The sequence below is a fragment of the Hemibagrus wyckioides genome, linkage group LG13 (assembly GCF_019097595.1).
Source record: "Hemibagrus wyckioides isolate EC202008001 linkage group LG13, SWU_Hwy_1.0, whole genome shotgun sequence".
Classification (NCBI taxonomy): Eukaryota; Metazoa; Chordata; class Actinopteri; order Siluriformes; family Bagridae; genus Hemibagrus; species Hemibagrus wyckioides.
Window position 1 is genome coordinate 22,145,303 of NC_080722.1, and position 25,535 is coordinate 22,170,837.

The following is a 25,535-nucleotide window of genomic DNA, read 5'->3' on the forward strand; positions in this document are numbered from 1 at the left end:
GAGGTTAATGTGAAACATGGAGTTTTCCTTTATTGTCAGTGTTTATTATCATTACAGAAATGAATTTGTCTCAAGGTGCTAAATTGCTTTCCCGTATACTGAGGCAAAACTGCAAAGCTCCATTGAAATATTTTTGCCCAAAATTTGCCCGTTTAAAATCGTATTTTTTTTTATTCTCATGGTTTACTTTTAGTCATATACATGAGCTACTTGTAAAAAGTTTGATCTAAAGTCTGTTATTATGTGCTTTTGTATGGCTGAGTATAAAACTACCTCCTGTTCACTGTATATGTTTAATGTCTGCCATTTTGTGTCCAGAAACAAAGTGGGGACTATCCAGTGAGTGTTTTTAGTCTCACGTTGAAGTGTCTTCTTCAAGTATTAACCATATTTTGTATTAACCATATGTATAGTTGTTGTTATTATTATTATTATGAAACATTATCGTTGAATCCCAGGTTGCAGCGGGAACAGAGATTACTGAGCTATGAAATTACTGACCCATCCAATACAAAGAAAAAGTGTTTATTATCTTCATCATTCTGTGACAGGAACAGCAGAGACAAGAAAACAAAACAGCTTATCTGAATATGAATATTCTGTATAACGACAGGGTGTAAACATTTTTTTAAAACAAATCTTTGGCAGTATATCATGTGTAAAAAAAAAAAAAAAAAAAAGACAGACTTAAAATATGAAAACCTATAACCACATGTGCGATAGCAGTGACTAAGCTGCGTAAAGCAAATATATTAAACTGAAATACTAAAAAAAATCGAAACAACATTTATCTATTTAATCCAAATAGTAAAAAAAAAAAAATCTTTGGAAATCATTTATTTGTTACTGTAAAGCTAAATAAGACAGCTGGTGATTGTCGGTAACTGATGTAGGGATTACGTTACTGATTTTATTGAAGATGGAAAGAAAATGAAAGCTTTGGCTGTTCACATGGTTGTCATGTAAGCATGTGCCGATAAACGGTGCTAAACGATAAGTCCTCTTCTCTACAGAGCTTCATTCAAAAAGCTGAACTAGTTAACATCACTTGATAGAAGGCCAAGCGTTAGTTAGGTGTTAGCTGGTTACGTCTGGGAGGAAACTTTTCCATTTGAAACACCTAGCCTGGATAACCTTAAACTTAAACTAGGCATTAAAATAGAATGCAGCTTAAGTTTTGCAGCTAACTGGTGTTAGCTCATGAGGTCACAGTGTTGCATTTTTAAACATAGCTGAGAAGGTAACAGGTGACTTCAGGCAAGCTTCAGGTCCAGTTAGTTATATAAATAATTGATTTTGATCACAAAATAAAAGTTAGCAGTTAGCCTGATGGAAAATGTAACATCGGCACATGCTTACTTGCTTGGGCCATGCTACGTGTTAGGAATGTTCACTGTATGTGTGTGTGTGTTTAATCCTAGAGTCCTTCAGCCTCTATAATTCTATTTACATGTACATCAATAGTCCAGCGGTCACAATGGCAATTTTCACTGATATTTTTCTGGAAATGCTAGCTGGAACGTAGCCATTAGCTATTAATATAAAGGACTGTCAGAAACATCAACATTTCACTCAGATGTGTTGGTAAATTATTGAAAAAAAGACTTTCTGGCTAAAATCCCTACATGCTAACCAAGTATCTGTGGGTATATAGCTTTATTCTGTCTAAGAACAACACTGGACTATTGTGTGCATGTACACCAAGCTAACAGGTGTGTCCTAGTTACTAATCACGTGTTTCTTCACTTCAGTATCACTCAAGTGAATTTGGAGCATTTTCTCATTTTTACAAACCTTTTTTTTTTTTATATCATTCGGCTTTATAAAATTGCACTTGTTTTTGTTCTTTTGCACATTACTGATTATTAAATAAGGATAAAAGATGCAAGATAACAATACTGATTCTGTAACGCTTCCTGTTGTGAATGTACTGGACATCCTCCAGGTTAGATTCAGCCGAAGAGCTTGAGGAAACACGGGTGGCAGTAGGGCTTGTTGTCCTGCTCCTTGAAGCAACCTTTGCTCAGAGGTTTAAGGCAGAACTGACACACGAGGTGCTGCGGATGGAACTTCGCACCCATGGCGGTGACGCAGCGTCCTACGATGGGCTGCTGGCATGCCTGACACACGCTGCCGCGAGACTGGTGATAGTGTGCCTCACACAGCGGCTGACCCTCGTGCTCGAAGAAACTTCCGTTCACAAAAGGGCTAAAACACTCCTGGGTTCAAAAAAATGAATGAGGTGTGATCATAAAGAACATCATACACATGTGCTACCTTCTGGATTCAAGCTACATTTTTGCCAAAGTGAATTTTTTACTATGCTTTTATAACTTTACAAAATGAAAGAATCCAATGCACAAGTCATTTTTATCTTTTTAAATGACAAAAATCCTACAAAAGTACAATATTTTCCCAAAATTTTTGAGACACCACTCACTGAATTCAGGTGTTGTTTTTCAGTGTTTGACCTTGGCTCCTTGGTTTCAGTGTAAGGAACTCTTAATGCTTCAGCATACCAAGACATTTCAGACAATTTCATGCTCCCAACTTTATGGGAACAGTTTGGGGATGACCCCTTCCTTGGATGAGTGAGTTTGGTGTGGAGGAACTTGACTGGCCTGCACAGAGTCCTGACCTCAACCTGATAGAACACCTCTGGGATGAATTAGAGTGGAGACTGCAAGCCAGACATTCTCGTCCAACATCAGTCCCTGACCTCACGAATGCTCTTCTAGAGGAATGGTCAAAAAAAAAGCCTTCCCAGAAGAGTTGAAGCTGTTATAGCTGCAAAGGGCAGGCCAACTCCATATTACATTCATGTGCATGTAAAGGCAGACGTCCCAGTTTTGGCCTGGATCACAGTCTCCACTCTGACTCATCCCAGAGGTCAGGACTCTGTGCAGGACAGTCAAGTTCCTCCACACCAAACTCACTCATCCATGTCTTTATGGACCTTGCTTTGTGCACTGGTGTGCAGTCATGTTGGAACAGGAAGGGGTCATCCCCAAACTGTTCCCACAAAGTTGCCCACAAAGAGCATGAAATTGTCCAAAATGTCTTGGTATGAAGCTGAAGCATTAAGAGTTCCTTTCACTGCAACTAAGGGGCCGAGCCCAACCCCTGAAAAACAACACCTGAATTCAATGATTTGGAGGGGTGTCCCAAAACTTTTGGCAATAAGTATGTTGATATATTAATGATTTCTAGAGAAATAGATTATTACCACAAAAATGACAGAATCCATTCTAAAAGTTGACTTTTGGCTTCTAGAAATTTCAGAAAATTACAGACTATGTGAAATATACATTTGTACCATGTGAAAACACTACAAACTTACATTATTAACATTAAACATTAAAATATCTTCCACAATTTATACCAGACGGATTGATTTTTTTTATTTTTACTTTAAACGGTGAAGAAAACAAAAAAAGATTCCTTTTTCCTGGGCAAACAGTATACGATGCTAGTTTTTATATTAATGTATTGTACACACCGATCAGCCATAACATTATGAACCTAATATTGTGTTGGTCCCCCATTTACTACCAAAACAGGCCTGACCCATCATGCACTGTGTATTTTGACACCTTTCTATCAGAACCAGCATTAACTTCTTCAGCGGTTTGAGCAACAGTAGCTCGTCTGTTGGATCGGATCACACGGGCCAGACTTCGCTCCCCACGTGCATCAGTGAGTCTTGGCCATCCATGACCCTGTCACCGGTTCAACACTGATATTCCTTGGAGCACTTTTGATAGATACTGACCACTGCAGACCGGGAACACCCCACAAGAGCTGCAGTTTTGGGATGCTCTGATTCAGTCGTCTAGCCATCACAATTTGGTCCTTGTCAAACTCACTCAGTCAGTGGTCATAATGTTATGCCTGATCGGTGTACATTTATAATTTATTTAACTCATTTAGAATTTTTATCAGTTTATTGTATTTTTTTCTGTTTGGCCCATAAACCACCCAGTTTGACTCAGTAGTCAGTCGACTGGATAAATTGTAGAATAAAGTGCGAGTCAGCTTACCCTGCAGACGAAGCACTGCGGGTGCCACAGGGCGTTGAGGGCGGAGATGTAATTCTCCACGATGGGCTGAGAGCAGCCTTCACAGCGTGACGCAAACAGAGCCAGAAAACACTGCTGACAGTACTGCTGTCCCTCACGGTCATGAAACCCTGAGAGAAGGAGACAGGAAGTGCTCCAGATCTCAAAATTCCACACAGCTAAAGCACAGGGTGGTGTAACCAAGCCTACAGATGTCTGAATTGTTTTTCAGCAGTGTGTTTGTATAATTGCTAATGTTCAGCCAAACAGAAGACACGTTTATGATGTCACAAGGCTGGAACCCACTACGTACCTTCATCTCCGAAAGTCCGGCTGCACTTTACACAGCAGAAGCACTCAGGATGCCAGTTCTTATCCAGCGCAGTAACCATTTTCTACAGACAGAAAAGTTTCTTGTTTGTTTTTTTAGTTCAGAGAGAGAGAGTGTGTAAGAGGAAAGAGAAATGAGATGCTCACGTTGAGAATGGGTTTATTGCAGTGTGCGCAGTGAGGCGAGTACAGGCTGAAGTAATCGGGCTCGCAGTACGGACGCCCGTCCTTCTCGAAGAAGTTACGGTTTCCCAGTTCACATTCACACTCGGAGCACACGAAGTGTTCGGGATGCCAGACCCTCCCCAGCGCCGTCACCACCTACAGCACACAGGCGTTGTGTACAGATCAATCAGAGTAGACTTATAAATCTCAGCAATCACACAAATAAATAAACATAAATAACATAATTAAATAAATAAATAATCCACTACAAACATACATTTGTTAAACTTCGCTAGAAAAAATTCTTCCACCTGTTACAAAGTTATAAAAGTACATGTTCAACTAGTAAAAATAAAGGGACAGTAAATTTTGACAACAATGGTGCTTTTGGCATAATTAACCAAAAAAATCTACACTTTATATATGTATTATATATTGTATATAATGTATAGTGTATTATTACCCATGACCCCTGAGGTATTATGGGTAATAACTGGATCTGGAGATGCTAAAGTCTGTATTTAGGAACGTCTATGAGCTATGTTGCTAATCACCTTATGCCAGCTAATATAAAACAATATATACAGACTTGAGTTAAATCATTCGGTTTTTGTTTGTTTTCCATTTCCAGGCGCATGAAAACACTGTGACGCAATGTTTTATAAAGCAGTTTGCCATAAATGGTTTTAGCATTAGCAACATAACCCTCACCTGTCCCACAATCGGTTTCTGGCAGGCGGAGCAGTTTCCCTTGGAGGAAGTGGACACGCCCTGCCTGCTCAGATCTGACTGGAGGAGACCCAGCATGCTGTCCAGCGATCCGCCGGAGGACGCCGTGGGCGGGGGTGGGGGGACCGGTTGCTGCAAAGGCGCAGGATTGGCCTGAGCTGCCGGCTAATAACAGAGAATGGGCGGAGTCAAGACAAAAGCAATCAGTATGCTCTAACTAGCTAGCGGACATGACAGCAGTCACTACTTACTACACTCTGCACACGGAAATCAGACAGAGATGCCATCAGTTTGTCCAGTTCCAAAGTGGCCGATGTGGCGGAGGGTTTCACTGACCTGAACACACACACACATTATCTCAGCTAATCAAAGGAGTTAATGAACCGTTACTGACTAAGCTACCCAGAAGGCACTGCAGTAGAACTCCTGATGTAATTATTGTACTCTGCTAATAATCACACATTCAGTCCCAGTTGGAAGACTTCCAAACTTCATGCATTAAATAAAGAATAAAGTTTTCTAAAATTACAGAATAGCGACCAGATTTAATTGATGAGAAGAGAACAGACCCAGTGGACTGAGCCGGCTTTCCTGATTTCTCTTTCTCCTTGTCCTCCTTTTTAGTTGTAGGGAACTGAGCCAGAATCTCATCTAGGAGACAAGACACACACACACACAATAATCAACAATAAAGCTTATATGATACACAATGCACATCACAATATTGTGCTTAATAAGTATACAATAATAAATATTATTAATATTAATATTCTTAAAATTAATATTAAGAATCAATAAGAAAATAACTCTTAAAATAATGTTCATTTAGTGTTGATTAAGCGATAAATGAAGATAAATGAAGCCCAACCTGAATCACAGATAAAATGTTAAAAGTAACTAGAAACAGTTAAAAAGTACAGCTCTGGGGTATGAGGTAGAATACTACAAATATATATATATATATATATATATATATATATATATATATATATATATATATATATATATATATATATATATATATATATATATATATATATACACATATATATATATATATATTTGGCGTTACCGGGGCCCCAACCTGGAGCCAGGCCTGGGGCTGGGGCATGCAGGCGAGCGCCTGGTGGCCGAGTCTTCACCTATGGGACTTGGCGTAAGAGCGACGAAAGAGCAACGTAGGCACGTCTTCCCATAGGCCCACCACCCGCAGGAAGGAGCATAAGGGGCTGGTGCAATGTGTTTTGGGTAGCAGTCATGGGCAGGGGCCTAGACGACCCAAACCCTGGTTATATTATATATATATATATATATATATATATATATATATATATATATATATATATATGTTTTCGTTGTTGATCTTTGGGCTGCTCCCTGCCACAGCGGATCACTTGGTCCACATTTTACATTCATTTTACACCGGATTCCCTTCCTGATGCAACCCTCCCATTTAATCCGGGCTTGGGACCGGCACTGAGATTTAACTCTTCAGTTGCGGGAATCGAACCCAGTTCATGGCAATGAGAGCATGGGATCCTGCCGCTGGACCACCAGGAGGAGAGAGAGACACACACACACACACACACACACACACACACACACACACACACACACACACACACACACACACACACACACACACACACACACACACACACACACACACACACACACACACACACACCGGTGATGTTGAACTGGGTGGCGTTGAGCTCCTGCAGCAGGTGGTCGAGTTCACTCAGGCCTCCACCCAACACGGACGAGGAGGAGAAGGCAGGAGGAGGAGGATCAGGAGAGCGCGGAGAACGGGGCTTACACACCGTGCTGAGGGACAACACACAGAGAGGAGACTCACAGACTGAATTATAATCAGAGAATTTACAACATGTGATTGTTATTAACACAGTCTAGGACTAGTTCCCCCGAGGTCATCTTCAACCATGGATAAACAAAATCGTGGTTCTCGCTGCTCTTAATGTTTAACTGTTAATCCTAAGGATTCATAATCACACTCGACATTCCTGAACTCTTGCTTCTTAGTTGCATATATACGTTTCAACAAGCCTGACTGGAGTAATGCAGCATGCAACCACTTTAAATAGTTGCTTTTCTTGCGCTTTCACATAAGTGAGCAGAAAAAGTTCTCTTCTGTGATGTATTGGCCTTTTAGGATGCTGATGTACCTGTAAAGCTTGTCTGGGTTCTGAGTGTTGTTGGACTTCATGGCAGCTGAAACTGTCTGAGAGAGAGAGAGAGAGAGAGAGAGAGAGAGAGAGAGTGGGGGAGAGAGAGAAAGAGACGGATAGATAGATAGATAGATAGATAGATAGATAGATAGATAGATAGATAGATAGATAGATAGATAGATAGATAGATAGATAAAAAATAAAACATAAAAAATATATTTTTAATAAAGTCAAAAACTGTGTGTGTGTGTGTGTGTGTTGTCCTTGCCCACCTGCTGGGGTGTGTATGCCGGAGGAGGAGGACGGTTCTGAGAGGAGTCTTGGTTGCACATTGGTGATGGTTCAGAGGTCACCGGAGGGTCAGAAGTCAACAAGACGGGACACCGAGCGAGTGGAGAGGCGGAGCTTTCCAGATCGGCCAATAGAGCGTCTACACAGAGCGAGCGAGAGAGAGAGAGAGAGAGAGAGAGAGCTGTACTGTAAAAAGTAAAGATTTGTTTTAGTTGTCTGGGAGAAAAAAAATTATATTCCCAAGCACAACACCGCCCTCTACTGAAGAAACCATTTCATGAACTTGAAAATTTTATAAAATAAAGTGTGTAAGGGTCAAACTTTGGGGGGAACATCAGATGTGATAGAAGGTGTGAACTGAAACTTCTTCAGCCAATCGATAACAGAGCTCTTTAATTAGAAGTTAATGATCATGATAATACTTCGTGAGAAAAGAGTGAGATCTACAAATGTTTATTAAAAGTCTCTGGCGAAAAGGAGACAGGAATTTCCAAACAATTCCAGATGACTCCCGAGTGGAAACGTAGTGAATATAAAAGTCATAAACAGTGGAATAGTGATGATGAGAAGAAAAGAAGAGCAGTGTGTGTTTAGGAATACCGCTAGCAATTATTATTTTTGTTATTATTATTACTATGCTGCAAAATACTGCGTTATTCCCAAGCAGCGGCTCGTGACCGTGGATTTTGGTGTTGCGCGATGCATTAATATGAATTGTGAAGAAAATGCAGAGAGTCTCACTCTCATCCCTTCACTTTCATCCGGTTTACAGTCTAGTATGAGATTTTAAAGGGACAAAAGCTGTTTTTAAAAAAATATTAAATATGATAATCTATTTATGAAAATAATCTAATATGAATAATATGATAAACCAGGGTTGCCAGATTTCATCTCAAAAACCATCCATCCATTTTCTCTACCTGCTTTATTCCTAATTAGGGTCACAGGGGTCTTCTGGAGCCTATCCCAGCACACATTGGGTGCAAAGGCAGGGGTACACCCTGGACAGGTCACCAGTCCATCACAGAGCCACACATATAGACAGACAACCACACACACTCCTATGGGCAATTTAGAATTATCAATCAACCTAATGTACATGTTTTTGGACTGTGGGAGGAAACCGGAGTACCCAGAGTAAACACACAGGCACAGGGAGAACTCCACACAGAAAGCCCCTGTCTATTCGAACCCAGGACCTCCTTGCTGTGAGGCAACAGCACTAACCACTAAGCTCCTCCTCTTGGATGGAAAACATCCACAGAGTGAACATGGGGTAGTTGTGTGACTGTTAATGCTTGCATGAATTCAATTTTTCAACCACAAGGTGTAATAATAACTCTGTGGTACGAAATGTGGAAGTGAGAACACTTCCCCTGTGATCTCAAAAGACGTGCAAATCAATCCTTCTAGTTTTGGTCTCTCTAAAGACGTAGCTGAAGGAATGTGCCACTCCACCGGCCCCTACGGACGAGCCACCACCGGTTCATTTCTGATATTTTTGCAGGAAATGCAATTAGACAAGCAAAGCATGCTGTGGGAAATGGAAGTTCGGGCAATGCTGGGAAAATGCGCACATATACACATGGAAGATGAGAAAGACTGACAGATTGACAGTTACATACCAAACACGACAATACGGGGGCTGAGAGGGTAGTTAGACGAGTCAGTCTCTCCTACGACACACACACACACACACACACACACACAGGAAGAGCATCAAACTGAAAGCAGCAGGCAAAAGGAAAAGAGTGCCGGACGCCTGATAGGGCAGAATAGCTTCCTAAACAGCTTTAATGCAGTTTCAGTCTTGGGAATTCTGGACCTTTTCAGTGAGTCAGTTCACCACTAAGAGTCGACTCTTTTGACTCCCCACTGCCATTCAACGTCAGTGAGGATAACTGTCTCGTGTGCCTTATTATAATGAATAAGGGCATGTGGATTGGGATGCAGCCCAAATGGACTAATGACGGTGTTTATTTTAGCCTGCATAGTGAATAGTGTGAGTGGTCCGGGACACATGCCCATTGAACTAGTGATGGTGATTATGTAACCTATATACTGTGTATATACAGTGTGTGGATTGGGACACACTCACAGTGGACCAATCATGGCATCTATGTGCCCTGTATAGGAAATAGGTTGTGTAGTTTGGGACACGCCTATTGAGGATTGATGGTGTTTACATGCAGTGTACACTGAATAGGGTTAATGGATTGGTACACACCCATAGCAGACTGATGATGGTGTTGATTTGCCCTACATAGTGAATATAGATATAGATAGCGGTGTGTTTGTGGCCCATATGGGGAATAAGATGGATTGGGACACGCCCACAGGGGACCGATGATGATTTCTGTCTGTCCCATATAGTGAACAAGGTGTGTGGATTGAGACACACCCACAATGGACCAATGATGATTTCTATGTAGCCCATATAGTGAACAGGTTATACGGTTTGGGATACGCCCATAGTGGACCATTAACGGTCTTTCTGTGGTTCCCTATATTGAGAACATTTTGTGTGAAATGGGACACATCCACAGATCACTGACAATCGCTCAGTCTCCAATGTTAGGGCACTAGATAGGGAAGATGGTACCAGTGCTGAATTAGACACTGCAGTTTGGATGTTTTGTAAAGTTGTGTAACATCGACAGCCGGCAGTGATCACTGTTTAACTCAAGTGTGTTTGGCATTAAGCAGTGTGATGATTCACACACACACACAGACACACACAAACACCACATACTAATGTGCTCATATAAGGAGCTAAAATTCCTGTCTGTAGTACTTGACCATATTTAGAGCTGCACACTCTGCTGGTGTGACACACACACACACACACACACAGAGTAAAGAAAGCGGATTCAGTCTCAATCTAATCCAGATGTGTGTGGTTCAGGACCTACCGTGCTTAGTAAGCATTTTTTCCTGTCTCTCTCAACATGTGCGCGCACACACACACACACACACACACACACACTGTAACATGTTTCCACCCTTAAACTCTGAAGTGACCTCATCACCATGTGGCTGTAAATCCCTGGCCTCTGCATTAATTGTGTGTGTGTGTGTGTGTTTGATTGGCCATGTTGGATGCCTCAGAAGGCCGCACAGGCGATGTGGCGTGCCCCTCCGCCCTCCCTGTTCCGCTCACACACACACACACACACACACACAAACTCAAGCTGTAATTACCAGATACATGGGCTGTGTCCCAAATCACTCTCTACTGAAACTTCAAGCATTACATAGGCTTTACAATTAAGGCTTCTTCCTGTAGAGCACTACATAGGGAATGAAATGGCATATGTAGAGTAATAAAGCAAGTAGAACACATATTGCACTAAGTAAGGGCCCTTGTTAGTGCACATTGATATGGAGTAGGAGGCTGAATCACAAATACCCCCTAGTTCACACACTATGCACTACAGAGAGTCTATATAGTGCACTTCTACATACAAAAGAGCTCCCTTAAAGTACATTTACGTTATTTGGCAGCCACCCTAATCAAGCAATTGAAAGTTAAGGGCCTTGCTCAGGGACCCAGCAGGGGCAGCTTGGTGGAGCTGGGATTCAAACACAAAACCTTCAGATCTATAGCCCAACAGCTTAGCCACTAAGCTACCACTGTAGACCTAGGGCACCATACAGGGTGTCTACCATTATTAGAACTAAGAATGAGCACTTTGTAGGTTGTATATTTATAAATAGTGGACTTCAGAAACAGTAGAGAGTTGAAACCCAAGCAGCTTCGCATGTAGTGCACTATATACATGCATGACTCTCTTCTCCAAATCACCTCTTAAGTGCACTTAGTCAGAGAGCAAGTAGAGAAAAATCCCATAATGCACCGCTACAGCTAGAGTCTATATAACATACCCTAGAGGGTTATGTAGTGAATAAGGTGTGTGGTTTGGGACAAGCCCAGAGTGGACTGATAATGATGGTGAGATTTACGCTGCCTGTAAAGGATAGAGGGAGCATGGTTTGGGACACGTCCATCGCGGAGCGTGAAGATATCTAGTGAATAGAATAGTTAACTGTTTAGCATTGCGCATTTTATACACTATGTAGTGAACAAAACTTCCCCTACATGTGAATCTAGTGCACTGCATATGGAATAGGAGGTATGCATGTTCACTACAAAGTCTGCAGTGAAATAAAGTCTGCTAAAGTTTCCTAGGGTCCAGAGACAGACGTGCGCGCGCCTGGTCATCACGCGAGCGCGCACCGCGTCTATTCGGTTTGTAAGGGATAGAAATGAGAAATGAGAATTCAAAGACATCTAATTACTGTTTTGATTTATTTTTTTGGTTGGTTTTGTTTCATTTGTGTTGTTCATTTTCCTCTCTCTCTCACTCTCTCTCTCTCTCTTCACTCCTCCCTCCTTCTTCCTCATCATTTTGGATGCCAACCAGACTGCGCAAAATAAATAAATAAATAAACAAATGAACAATTATAAAAGGGGTACGTACCCAAATCATCCATCTTCACTGCTTAGAGTAAAACAGATGGCGTTAATGTGCAGTATTTCCGCTTTAACGCTCGCGCTCGTGAACTTGCCCGTTATTTCTAACGTCTCGCGCGCGACTCCTCAGGCTTGTATCGTTATTCCCAGACGGCGCGCGCGGCTGCTCTGGATAAAAAAATGGGCGTGGCCTTTCCCTCTTCCTCCCCGCCCCCTTTTCCTGTTGCAACGACTCCAGAAGACGGCTGTGTTCTAATATGCACACATGTGCACTATGCTAGTAAGGACATTGTGTCGTGTACAGTCTTCTATTAGAATATTTTACGCAAAACAAAAGGTAAAAAAAATATATCATGGTAGGGGTGAATTTTAACCAATAGAAATAGCTTACACCTTATATGTAGCTGTAAATTAATGTATTTAATTCAAATAAATATCAATCCAAACACATCCGGTTTCCGTGTGGTCCCTTTGTGGAACCTTATCCACGAATTCCCTGCACGCGCTAAGCGCTCTACGACGCAGATTGGAGCGTCACCTCGAAAAAAGAAGGCGTGGTCGAATAATCGGTGGCCCCGCCCTCTGTCTGAGTACGTCATGGCGCACATTCCAAGCCCATATTTGGGGCAGAAAAAGTGACTCGGTCACCGCCTGTAATGCAGACACGAAAAAGTAATGTTTTGTCCAAGAACTGTGGCTTCAGGTTCAAGGGTTTTACTCACTAGGATTTTGTTTATGTCACACAATTATGGAGTTTAAAGATCAGTCAGAAATATTAAATTATTATTATTATTATTATTATTATTATTATTATTATTATTATTATTACCATTCTGTCAAAAACAAACACTATTTTCAGTGAGGAAGTGTCCATGTTTAAGATTTGAAGTCAGATAGCAGTGGCAAAAAGTGTAGGGTTCTGTCTCACACACAACCCCCAAAACCACTCCCAAAATTCACTCGAGGGTGTCTACTAATCCCTAACACAGCAGATCTCTATGTTTTATGGCTACTGTCCCCATTTAGACCTCAATAAGCTCGGGTTACTGTTCTCCCTGTGTGGGTTTCCTTCGGGGTCTCTGGTTTCCCCCCACTGTCTTTGTAGTTTGGATATATTATACTGACCGTAGATGTGAATGCGTGTGTTTGTATATGATGCTCTGCAATGGACTGGCCTCACATTCTAGGTGATTTCTCCTACCTCAAACCCAGTGCCCCCAGGATATTTTGAAATGATTCATTCATTATTGAGGGTGTGTAAGAGCACCGAACTCACCCCATCTGCTGCAAGGACTGAGCTTGTGCGTCGCACTGCAGCTTATCGAAATCAGATGTAGCGTCAAAAGCGTCAGTATCTTCTCTGCTGTTAGAATGGACATTAAAAAGTCTATACACCCCAGTTAAAATGGCAGCTTTTGTAATGTAAAATGATTAAACAAAGATTTCAGAGGATTTTCCACCCTCATTGTGAATGGGTGGTTGTAGCTCAAGTGGTTAAGGCTCTGAGTTGTTGGCCAAAAGATTGGGGTTCAAGCCCCAGGACTGCCAAGCTGTTACCGTTGGGCCCTTGAGCAAGGCCCCAAACCAAAGCCCCTAACCCCCAAAGGATGGGATATGTGAAGAAAGAATTTTATATAACAATATATATATGTAACAAATGTATATGTGACAACTAAACTTAAATTACAACATAAAAATATTAAGTGAAAACTAATCAGAACCGATGGAGCCATGTATAAATAGTAGTGGTGGTAGCTGCATTCTTTGGTGTGCTCTTCCTGGTTAGCTTATATGCCAAACCCATCAATGGTGAGCTACCATCAGCATTTCCCACCAGTTTCTCAGGGCTTATCTGCCATTAATTCATTGCAGCATAGGCCATGATGTAATGATATATAGCATTAGCATAGAGCATATAGCATAGAATATAAAGCATTGTGTGGGATATCCGGAAAGCAAAACCTACTCAGCATGAAATGTCGCATCCCAAGTTGAAGGGACATCTTCAGGCTTCTCAGGATAGAGTGAAGTTCCTGTGGAGAATGAGACACAAGATCAGAGTCATCAGCATACTGTAACTCCAGGACCTACTGTCTAGACAGCTTGGTGATTGCTGGAACCTTTTGTTCCCATCAGCCTAGAATCTACTATCAAGCAAGCACTGCTGTTCTCAAGCTCCTTGTGGAGCAGAAAGGTGAGACATAAGACCAGTTCTTGTGCAGAGGCTTTATTTACTCAGCAGGGATTTTGTCAGTGCCTATTGCTTTTGAGTGAACAGACAGCTGTCAGACTTCGACTAAGGTTTGTGCCTGATTGACGATGCCCTGTGGGCTTTAGACATATTGTCTGGTGACTGAATATGGTCTTCATCAAATCAGTCTACAACTGTAGCCGATGGTTTGGGCTGATGCCTCACAAATCACAGATCTCATAGTAGCCAATGTTTTATTCAGTTTCCCTTCTTAGCAAGGGTGCATCAAAGCTCAGCTTTCCATACTACTTTAGGTTTATTTTGTGAGGTGGCTATGCCGTCATCTGGAGTTTAGACACTTAGTTCAGCAGTCTATCATCATGTCCTTGTACCATAATATAACAGTCAATTAGAGAGCAGGGTTTGGACCAGGGATGAATCTATGGTGTCTTATATTTATTCTTTTGCTGGAATAGTGTAATTGTGATGGTCAGGCCATGCTCAGCACAGAGGGTGAGAAGTCATGATATCTGCATTAGCCTGGGCAACACAATGTCCAAATACCCTACAAACAGCAGGGTAGCTTTTTCAGGAGTGCACTTTTTATGCTACTTTTTTTCTAGGCCCCTCCCCATTAGCAAAGCTCCTAAATAGCTCTGCTCAGTGACACAGCGGTCTGCCAAAAGCAGCTGCCAGTCAGTTCCCACAGTTAGTGACCATATACTCTATGACTCTGATATGCAGGGATCAAGATGACTGGGATCCTCCCACAGCTACTGGTTCATCAGCTGTTATTTTTCAGGCAAGCGGCAGACGTGGGTAGTTATCTCGGATAACTCAATCAATTAAAATTGAATCCAGATGTCATGTGCACTGGAAGAACCAAATTAGCAAGAGTAATTGACCATGATGAATTAATGACATTATTGTCATGGATCCAGATGAGCTTTTCTAGAATCTTTAGACGATTTGCTCCATTTGTGTTGATAAAAGAATTTTGAATATAAGACTTATAAATCAGGAAGATGTCTAGAACTACCCCCTACCTGCTTCACATTCGCTCATCTCTAAGTACTTGTAATGTACATGCTGTCTCCGAGTATGATTAAAACACTCGCTAAATGAAATGTAGAAAGAGAAATGTTATCACATGTTGATGTTTTAGTACTATTAATGTGTCCACTTGTTATTCTGTAATACCTAAATGGAATTTTATACAAAAAAACTGATGGCAGGATTTCAGATGTATGTAAATACCTTCCCCCCATCTAAATTCATGATATCAGTCTCTTCCACTTTGAAATAACACTTCCTTATGGATATACACTCACAGTCTACTTTATTTTGAAAATTTAACACAAAATGTAAAGTTCATACAGAATGGCACAAAAATAAAAAACCCCAGTCAGCAGCAGTTCTATGGGTTGAAGCACATTGTTGATGAGGAATGCCAGAAGAGAATGGCCAGGCTGATATGAGCTGAGAGGAAGGCAAGGTAACGTAAATCACCTCGTGGTGAACAGAAGAGGATCTCAGAATGAACAAGATGTCAAAACGAAAAACTGACGATCACTAAAAACAGGACAGGTCTTTGTAAAGAGACCAGACATTTTCTCCCGTTCTGCTGTGAGGGATTGAATTGATGTCTGGGTGACAGGCTGAAAGACAGGACTGTGGAATCAAGGAGCCATTAAATTTAACGCACCCAATTTGGGATTTTTAATACATATACACTGTATTTCCTCATCACCATAAGCATAATTATAGAACATAATAATACAACATAAAAAAAAAATTACAGAAAGACAACAGATGTAAAATTTAGATTTTTAATATCAGTGCCTAAAAGGTTTGCTTAATTCATAATTAAAAAAAAAAAGAAAGGAAAAGATAAATTACATAATGCACTATGGATGCAGGCTCGAGTGAAAAATACGCTGTAATTCCCGCATGCGTCTCCCTCGAACATCACAATCTCTCTTACTGCAAAACACAAGCGCCGCTTTCTTTCTGTTTTAATGAACACTTACAACACAAACATCTTTACACTGCAAAAACAAGCCGCGTTCGGGTTTAAAGTAAGAGCGTATGTGTGTGTCAGACACAGTGAAGTGGAAATATGTGTCAGTCCAGAGTTAACAAGGAAATGTAATAAGCTGGATGAAGTGTATGTTTGTGTGTGTGTGTGCACGTGTGTGTGTGTGTATATGTAGGATGGGGGGGGCTGTGTCCTGTTTTTGGTTTCTGAAACCCCTTAACCCCTTCTGAGTGCTCAGTCCAGGTGGAACCTCGTCGTAACAGAGCGGCAGATTTCTCCTCCTCCTCCTGCTGTGCTGTGTTGTGTTTTTACTGCACAGACTGCTCATTGGCTGTGCTGCCTGAATCCTGAGGCTTCATCACGTCAGGAAGCTCAGGAGGATTTGAGAACGGATCCACTTGGAGCTGCTCAAATGCATCGTCTGCGTGCACACACACACACACACACACATTTTATATCCTTGTTTAATGCTGTATATTAATCTGATAACAAATCCCATTTGTTTTTCATCATACATGCTCATCATCATGTTAATGAACATGACCTTTCTATGTCCAGGCAGTCAGGATGGTTAGTGTTGTGCTAAACGAGACGTACCAGTAATTCGGAAGGCGAGTCCGACTGTGGCGGGAGCCTGAGGTCTGGCTGTCTGACTAGTGAAGCCACAATCTCCCAGTGTTTTACCGTCGTCTAGCAGCTGATCATCCTGAAACACACACAGAGTTAAAGATGATGATTTGGCCATCAAGTCAAAGCACACACCTGGTTTTACAACAGACCCAAACAGGACCACATCTCAAATCACACACTACTTTACTAAACAGTACACTACCTTTTGTACACTGTATATTTTCATACATTAATGGATGTGTAGTGAACGTTAACAAGTGTGTGGTGAACATTAATAGGTCCATGCTGAGTAGTAATGAGTGTATACTGATAGTGAGTGAATATTAATGATTGTATGTTGAATATCAATGAGTGTGGTGAATATTAATGAGCATGCTGTCAGTATTGATGAAGGTCTGGTTCATTGTAGTGAGAGCACTGCTAATGTTAATGAGTCAGTGGTAGCTCAAGTGGTTAAAGCTGGGTCGTTGACCAAAAGATCAGGGTTCAAGTCCCAGCACCGCCAAGCTGCCACCATTGGGCCCTTGAGCAAGGCCCCTGCTCCAGGGGTGCTGCATCATGGGCTAACCCTGTGCTCTGACCCCAACCCCCAAGGATGCGATATGCAAAGAAAGAATTTCACTGTGCAGTACTGTATATGTGACAAATAAAGACAACTTAACACTATTAATGAACACTATTGCAGAGTGAACATTACTGAATGTTTATTAATGTTGCATTACAGACAGAGTGAACATCACCGAGCAGGGTCTACACAGCTGGAACAGGGCAGTGGGACGAGTCGCTAATGCTGACGCAAGTAAACACTATACCTTGTAAAGTCTCTGGTCCTCAGGCGGTCTCTTCAGGATGCCCTCGACAATGCGCTTCAGCTCATAAACAGTTGTGGACTCCTTTGCGTCGGTGAAGATGGTCGTCTTGTGACGCCGGATCATTAAAAACACGTCCTGTGGAGGAAAAAAAACAAAACAAAATACATACTCACACTACAATATATACTTAGACAACAGCCAGCCATTCAAGATACTCCACAACCCTGGTCAATCTGATCCAGCCTAGAGAACTAGCTAAATACGGTAAACATTTAAGAGTTTTACGGGAATCCAGCGGCGTATAAACGTGAACTCATGTTCTCCAGCAGACTGAGTGCCAACTTCTGAAAGGGAATAGTGTGCACAAAGATGGACAGCCATGTGCTACTGAGCAGCCACTCTAAAGCAAGACACACCCCCAGGAGTGAATTCTACACTCTAGAGAGCTTTTGATTGGACAAACTGCGGAAAAGTACAGGATGAGTCATCAAAGCAGTACAGCGCTGAAGTAGAACTGCTAATAATCATCAGGATCATCACTGATCACCTGGCGGATTATTGATTTCTTTTCACCCTCAAACTGGTGCTCTGGGGAACATCAGGAATATTCAAGGGCTCAAGAAGAAGAATAAATCATTAAAAACTAGATTTCATTAGTTTCTTTCATTAGCTTCTTATATGATAAATCTGCTTTTTTATTATTATTTATGCTTCATACATTATTGTGACTTGAGTATAAATATTTGTTTTTGAAGTTTTGGGCGTTTATTATAACTAGATTCCAGCCTTGTCATTCTCTCTAAGTTTAAATCTCCTTATCAGGGCTTACCACAGTATTAGTCCTCAGAGTAAGATTTTATGCATGTAAAATATATGTTTGTTTTTAATGCTGAAATTATGATGATTTTAAATCAATAGCCTCCGTATTGCGGGTGGACACTTGTAGTAAAAGACCCCCGTTAGCTTTGTGCTAAAGAGGCCTGTGTGCTGAGGCGCTGTTCAAGAAACGCGACAAAAGTAAAGCCGTTTATTGACAAAAAATATAATTAGGTAAATAAACATCGCAACATTTTCACAATAATTCGGCGGTTAAATCCAAGTCGCGTTTCTATGAACACCACAAAACACACAGCTAGCTAATGAGCCTATATAGCCTTTTCGCTAGCTTTCGCTCGGCTACATCCCAAACCGCTCCTTATTGGATATTAAGTGCACAACGTAAAGTGTGAAGGTCATCGTTTATACGCCATATTAAGGCAACCAAAGTAGGGAGTAACGAGCCAATTGGGCTTGGACCCGTTTTGAAAGCAACAAACGCCAATCTTTACGATTTACACGAACTAACGGGATTCCTTAGTCTCTTTACAGACCCGTTGGCAGTTCAATCGTGAGATTCGCCGCGAACAATCCTCGGAGGTTGTTTTAGCGATACTGTTTAATTAAGTCAACGTTTACTCACCATTTCTGAAGTTATGTTGCACCATTCACCACCCCACTCCTCCGCAATCCCACAATGCACCGCCGCGATATGACGTCATTTACGCGCATCCCCGTGGTTACCAGAACCCGTTTTCACGGCTCAGTTTTATTATAACAGCTCATTTCTTTAGCTTTCCAGAAGAGTTTTGTTTACCAGTAATAGTGTAAGTCATTAAAATAAAATAAATAAATAAATAAATAGTAAACATCAGTAAAATGCTGCAAAACACACTATTTAACCGTTTAAAGTGTCGATATAAATGCTTCCACACAAACTATATTAAGATCTTATTGGACTTTTTCTGGTGAAGGAAGGATTCACTCATTCGGTTGAATTTGCAGAGGTTGCCAGATTCGTTACCTGTTTTAGCACCGTATCATTGCGGTTTACACATCTCACCATATATATATATATATATATATATATATATATATATATATATATATATATATATATATATATATAAATTTTCAAATGGATATTAATATTAAAAACATTTAAAATATCATCTTTTATACCCTACATATATTTTAGTAGCTAGTCCAGTCGTGTTCACAAAGTCGTGTTGAAACCTGTCGATCTGGCAACTGTTTTTCTTTTTTAATCCCCTCCCCCCTCCACTCGCGACTGCGTACGTCATCACCTGTTTTTGGCGCGTGGCAGAGAATTTTGAAACTTGTTTGCGGCGCGAGAGCAGGAGAAAAAAAACGTAGAGAGAGAGTAGCAAGTTAGCATTTCAGATTTTTTGTTTATTAAAAAGCTGAGCCAAGCAGTGTTTGTGTTAGTATCTCACTAAATAAAGTATTGTGAATGGCTAATAATGACACGTGAGAGGTTTGTCGGGAGAGTTATGGATATTGTTGACAAACAGCTGTCAGAGAAGGCTAGCTAGCTGCGGGGGCTAACAGAACACGAATTTTCCCGGTGATGTGGTAAGTCTTTTCCTTATTAAATATTTATATATGTTTTATTTAAATGATATTTATACGAAATGTTATGTTGATAAATAACGTAGAAGCTGTCTATAGAGTCACTAAACATAGCGTGCACACAAAATAAACATTTGGGCTCAAACACTTTGTGACGTCATTTTGGCTACGTCACGTGACCTGGTTTCACTGTAGCTGCTCAGTGATAAATAATAATAATAGGTGCTAATTTCATTTACACCTCTGAATTAATAAGCATAATTCTGTTGTGTTATTTCAGATCCATGGCAGTGGGTGAGGAAACCAAAACCGTGGGCACTCCGCTCCCTCTACCTGTCCACTTCATGCATGCTGAGCAGTCTTTCTCCCTGAAGAAGCGCCGTCTCCCGTTCTCCTCGTCCTCCCGCTCCTCATCATCGGTCTCTCCCTCTCGACACCACTCTCATCTGCTCCCTCCTCGGCCTCCGTCGAAAGGCTGTCCTCCCCTGAGCCGGGTTTTCCCTCAGCGCCGGTCCCGCTGGACCCCGCTGTCTCAGGCTCTGATTGAAAGACCGCCACCGGTTTCCGTCTATGACCCAGGCAAGCCACAGTCCTTCTTCAGCCAGTGCTTTGTCAACCTTGGCCTCATTGGGCACGGTTCGTTCGGAGAGGTTTACAAGGTGAGAGACATCATGCTTTTCTCTTCTTTAAATATTTCCCATTTGTTGTTGCTGAGTAGTGATGTGCCATTAATAAATTATACAGCTTTGGACAATACTGACAGTTTGCCTAGGGATGCACTGAAACCAGACCAAATGTCTGGCTGATCAGCTACATTCTGTTCTAAAGGATATACATTGTATGCATTTAATTTTAAAAAAAATACTTACTCTTACATAATTAAGGTTTGTTGACTACAAACTGCCCGGTCTTGGTTTGTGCTTCAGGTCCGTAGTGTCATAGATGGGCGTGAATATGCGGTGAAGCGCTCCGCCCAGCGTTTCCGCGGTGATAGCGAGCGAGCACGCTGTGTTCGAGAGGCTCTGAATCACGAACGCCTCCATCGTCATCCTCATGTGCTGGGCTTCAGTGCTGCCTGGGAAGAGGCAGAGCGGCTCTACATCCAGACTGAGCTGTGCTGCACGAGTCTGCTGCTGCACGCCGAAACACAGCCCATGACAACAGGTTACACTGTTATTATATAACACTGAGTATTTATGGTGCTCGGAAACCCCAAACTTCCTGTCACCTATCAGTAGTTATTGTACTATATAAAACCTAATGCATCTTATTGATATTCACTTTTATTTATAAATATGTGTATTTCGTGTAGGTGAGCAGTGTGCATGGGATTACCTGTGTGATCTGCTGCTAGCTCTGGGTCACTTACACTCACAAGGGTTTGCCCACCTCGACCTTAAACCAGCCAACGTGTTCCTCACTCACTCCGGCCGACTGAAATTAGGGGACTTTGGCCTGCTGCTGGAGCTGGAGCAGGGGACAGAGAAGGAGCAAGTTATGGCACGAGGGAAGAAGGAGAATGCTGATGCACAGGAAGGAGATCCACGCTACATGGCTCCTGAACTACTCAGAGGAGAATACGGAGCTGCAGCAGACATCTTCAGGTCTATTTCACTCCAAAGCATGGAAAATATTTTAAAAATGTGTGTTTATATGTTGGTGCCATGCAAAACATTTGTCCCTGATTGGCTGACAGGTCTGTTATTTCTGTATAGTTGGGATCTGTTTAATGCTAAACTGTTTATTTTCCCATTAGCCTTGGTGTGTCCATCCTGGAGCTGGCGTGTAGTATAGAGGTTCCTAAAGGAGGAGAGGGGTGGCAGCAGCTCAGAAAGGGCTATTTACCCTCTGAGCTCACTAATGGTTTGTCTTTTCTCATCCCACACATGTAATAATGTGTAGCAAATATGTGATATCTTTACAAATTGTTCAGATTGATATTTCTTATTGGTTGTATGTTGGTAGTTCAGTTCTGTCACACACACACACACACACACACACACACATAGAGGATATCTCAATTGTTAACAGAAGTGTGTTTGTGTTTAGCCCTGTCCCCGGAGCTGCAGCATGTCCTCAGGTTGATGTTAGCTCCAGACCCCAGAGACAGAGCTTCAGTGGAGCTGCTCCTGTCTCTACCATCTGTCCGCAAACACAGGTGGAAACGCCAACTCTCCCTCCGACTCAGAGAGGGCTGGCTGTCTCTACTCACTCTGGGCCAGGTAAACACTTCCTCTGTTCATGTTTTCAAAGGAAGGTCCATCTCACTCTCTGTCAACTTGTATAGGAGCGCCGTTATTGAACACTGGAGAGCGCTACTATGATTTATCACAGAAGAAGAAAAAAAAAGAGTAGTCCTTCAGTACTGTGATCCTGTGATATATATCGAAATAACTATAACTTGGTCCAGATATTTTCATACTTGACTGTACTGTACATGTGCATTCCAGTTTCTCTCTTCAACAATAATTTCTTAATGAACCATATAAAATGTACTCTGTTTTTTACCTTGTTTTCTATGCTTGTTACACTAACAAGTTTGTGTGGAAATATGTTTCTGTCTCGTTCTCTATCTGTCTGCCTATCTGTCGATTTATTTATCCCTCTGCCTATCTGTCTGTCTGTCTCTTTCCAATCCCTGTTTATTTATCTGGTTGGTAGTTTATCTAATTATTTTTTACTAATTATTTCTTTCAGTATGTCTTCTCTGCACTCTTCAGCCTGCTCTCGTCCCTAAATCTTCCCCTGATTCCCCGCTGTGACCCTCCTGCTCCCCATACGCCCCCTCGGGATTCCTGGCACGTAGACAGTGACCTCAGCATCCTGCAGCACAGCAGTGCTCTTTCTGATTCAGCTAGTGATGATCCAGTGTTTCTGCCAGGACCGCAGGTTCTAGAACACTCACCTTCATTCGTACACAGGTATAACATGCATGCCACTAAATTTTGGACATATACACTGATCGGGCATAACATTATGAGCAGTGACAGGTGAAGTGAATAACACTAATTATCTCCTCGTCATGGCACCTGTTAGTGGGTGGGATATATTAGGCAGCAAGTGAACATTTTGTCCTCAAAGTGTTAGAAGCAGGAAAAATGGGAAACGTAAGGATTTGAGCGAGTTTGACAAGGACGAAGGGCCAAATTGTGATGGCTAGACGACTGGATCAGAGCATCTCCAAAACTTCAGCTCTTGTGGGGTGTTCCCGGTCTGAAGTGGTCAGTATCTATTAAAAGTGGTCCAATGAAAAGAACAGTGGTGAACCAGCGATCCCCTGTGCACCACCGGAAGTGCTAACAATGGGCACGCGTTGTATCAGAACTGGACCACGTGATGGAAGAAGGTGGCCTGGTCTGATGAATGACATTTTCTTTTACATCACATAGATGGCTGGGCATGTGTGCGTCTGGGGGACCTGGGGAACACATGGCACCAGGATGCACTATGGGAAGAAGGCAAGCCGACGGAGTGTCAAGCTTTGGGCAATGTTCTGCTGGGAAACCTCGGGTCTTGCCATCCATGTGGATGTTACTTTGACACGTACCACCTACCTAAGCATTGTTGCAGACCATGTACACCCTTTCATGGAAACAGTATTCCCTGATGGCTGTGGCCTCTTTCAGCAGGATAATGTGGGATATGCTGGACAAACAAGTCCGATCCATGAAGGGTCCTACCTTGCAAATTAGAGTTTCTGCTGCTAACATCTTGGTGCCAGATACCACAGCACACCTTCAGGGATCTAGTGGCGTCCGTGCCTCGACGGGTCAGGACTGTTTTAGCAGAAAAAGGGGGACCAACACAATATTAGGCAGGTGGTCATAATGTTATGGCTGATTATCATCCTGAAGACACTTTCACCTCTGTGATTTTATCCAAACACTATACAAGTTTTTATCTGGGGCACATGAAGCCAGGCCAACTGCATCTTTTTAAAATGCTGTTCATGTAGTGTAGCACACTGCGGAAAGTGCTACCTGCCCACTTCTGCATGCGTCTAGTGTCGCTATGATTGACAGGAGAAAGAGTTTGCCACCCCTCCCTCCCTGTGAGCATGGCCAATGTAGCTGTACTTGGCAGTTCTGTAAGACCACTGTGATTTCTGTTATTTTGAGAGGATAAAAAAGAAAATAATCACAGCTGTCAGCTCACATTCGGAGCTGCAATGGGGTGTGAAAAATTTATAGGTGAAAAAACAACCAAATAAAAACCTTAATTTAGATAAAATATAGACAGACTTTCTGACCTTACAAACCTAGTTGGTTATCTAAAGTTAACATGAATTATTGAATAAGTAATGAAACGGAATATCTTTGTGGTAAATGTTTTTCTTTTTGTTTTGACAGACTCCAGCCCAGAATCTCAGTAGGAAGCACCTCCACGCCAATCCCAACCTGCAGTCCTGCACACAGTCCCTCACACACCTCCTTAAACACTCACTCGCCCCGGCTCAGTCCCATCTGCTTGAGTTTGGTGAAACACTCTGAGCGCAGCTTTGAACCCAAAAACCTGCTCACGCTTTTTGATGAAGCTCTCTAGAGAGCGAGCCATAACAAAAGATAATGTGTTGTATTTAGTTTCTATAAACAATCAGAAAATTGTTGCAAAACTTCACACATTCTGGCAGTTTAGACTTCTGTGTTTTCTGTGGGTTTTTTTAAGACTTTAAAGGGTTAAGATTCTGTATTATATGTTAGAATGGTGCAATGGATCTAAATGTTGCTGGGGTTTGTTTATTTTCTTTTTTTTAACTCTGTAAATATGGGTGACTTTTGTGATGATTTGTGTTAACATGTGTGTATCATTTGTGAAGCTGTTGATGACTAAAGATCAAATTGTCCTGACTTGTCCTCACTTTATTTACATAACGTCCAAATCCATGACCACGTGAACACACCACAGAGCTCCTGCAGCCCACACACTGAAACCACCAGGCCATCTTAAAACATGATATACAACAAAACCATCCACAGATAAGCAGCTGTTTTGATATGATCTCATGCTAATTAGGGAAGTAGCTGTCTAATTAGCTCTTCACAGTCTGTATTTTAATCTCTCGAGAGCTCCTTAACAATCCTGCAGTTTAATAAATAATCTTTCTAGCTCTTTAGCCTGATGACCTCCCTTTATTTAGATAATTTGCATAAATCTAAGTAATTGGATAAACTACCAAAGTATCTACAGGATTCAATTTTCAATTCAATTCAATTTTATTT

General features: G+C 41.7%; 3 protein-coding genes across 4 annotated transcripts; 1 reads left to right on the forward strand and 2 right to left on the reverse strand.

Annotated features, from left to right (window-relative positions):
- Window positions 1-509: 509 nt before the first annotated feature.
- On the reverse strand, window positions 510-12,404 carry LOC131363947 (transforming growth factor beta-1-induced transcript 1 protein-like). Of its 2 annotated transcripts, XM_058406947.1 has the most exons (12): window positions 12,244-12,402; window positions 9,388-9,438; window positions 7,744-7,901; window positions 7,469-7,524; window positions 6,970-7,109; window positions 5,852-5,933; window positions 5,534-5,618; window positions 5,265-5,447; window positions 4,536-4,709; window positions 4,372-4,453; window positions 4,041-4,189; window positions 510-2,219 (listed from the first exon to the last, which is right to left on the reverse strand). In XM_058406947.1, the coding sequence occupies exons 1-12, from the start codon at window positions 12,254-12,256 to the stop codon at window positions 1,953-1,955; spliced, it is 1,440 nt and encodes a 479-aa protein (XP_058262930.1). In that variant the 5' UTR covers window positions 12,257-12,402; the 3' UTR covers window positions 510-1,952. The 2 variants fall into 2 exon arrangements, with proteins under 2 accessions (XP_058262930.1, XP_058262931.1); XM_058406948.1 differs by lacking the exon at window positions 9,388-9,438 and having other exon boundaries at window positions 12,244-12,404.
- Window positions 12,405-15,749: 3,345 nt separating this feature from the next.
- Window positions 15,750-19,522, reverse strand: LOC131364080 (elongin-B). The gene is made up of 4 exons (XM_058407148.1): window positions 19,367-19,522; window positions 17,908-18,042; window positions 17,063-17,171; window positions 15,750-16,886 (listed from the first exon to the last, which is right to left on the reverse strand). The coding sequence occupies exons 1-4, from the start codon at window positions 19,367-19,369 to the stop codon at window positions 16,774-16,776; spliced, it is 360 nt and encodes a 119-aa protein (XP_058263131.1). The 5' UTR covers window positions 19,370-19,522; the 3' UTR covers window positions 15,750-16,773.
- A 516-nt stretch (window positions 19,523-20,038) lies between these two features.
- Window positions 20,039-25,287, forward strand: pkmyt1 (protein kinase, membrane associated tyrosine/threonine 1). The gene is made up of 8 exons (XM_058405540.1): window positions 20,039-20,319; window positions 20,597-20,975; window positions 21,243-21,480; window positions 21,629-21,920; window positions 22,073-22,179; window positions 22,366-22,538; window positions 23,014-23,237; window positions 24,666-25,287. The coding sequence occupies exons 2-8, from the start codon at window positions 20,601-20,603 to the stop codon at window positions 24,856-24,858; spliced, it is 1,602 nt and encodes a 533-aa protein (XP_058261523.1). The 5' UTR covers window positions 20,039-20,319; window positions 20,597-20,600; the 3' UTR covers window positions 24,859-25,287.
- The last annotated feature ends 248 nt before the right edge of the window (window positions 25,288-25,535 follow it).

What these genes read in the sequence shown, in the direction of transcription:
- LOC131363947 (XM_058406947.1), bottom strand. An exon ending in CGGCATACACACCCCAGCAG is followed by an intron (nt 7,525 to 7,743) that starts GTGGGCAAGGAC and finishes TCTCTCTCTCAG; the next exon opens with ACAGTTTCAGCTGCCATGAA. An exon ending in GCAATAAACCCATTCTCAAC is followed by an intron (nt 4,454 to 4,535) that starts GTGAGCATCTCA and finishes TTCTGTCTGTAG; the next exon opens with AAAATGGTTACTGCGCTGGA.
- LOC131364080 (XM_058407148.1), bottom strand. An exon ending in AGGACCAGAGACTTTACAAG is followed by an intron (nt 17,172 to 17,907) that starts GTATAGTGTTTA and finishes TGTGTGTTTCAG; the next exon opens with GATGATCAGCTGCTAGACGA. An exon ending in ACTCGCCTTCCGAATTACTG is followed by an intron (nt 16,887 to 17,062) that starts GTACGTCTCGTT and finishes GTGTGCACGCAG; the next exon opens with ACGATGCATTTGAGCAGCTC.
- pkmyt1 (XM_058405540.1), top strand. Translation starts at nt 20,601, where the DNA reads ATGGCAGTGGGTGAGGAAACCAAAACCGTGGGCACTCCGCTCCCTCTA. An exon ending in CGTTCGGAGAGGTTTACAAG is followed by an intron (nt 20,976 to 21,242) that starts GTGAGAGACATC and finishes TTTGTGCTTCAG; the next exon opens with GTCCGTAGTGTCATAGATGG. An exon ending in CTCTACTCACTCTGGGCCAG is followed by an intron (nt 22,539 to 23,013) that starts GTAAACACTTCC and finishes TATTTCTTTCAG; the next exon opens with TATGTCTTCTCTGCACTCTT.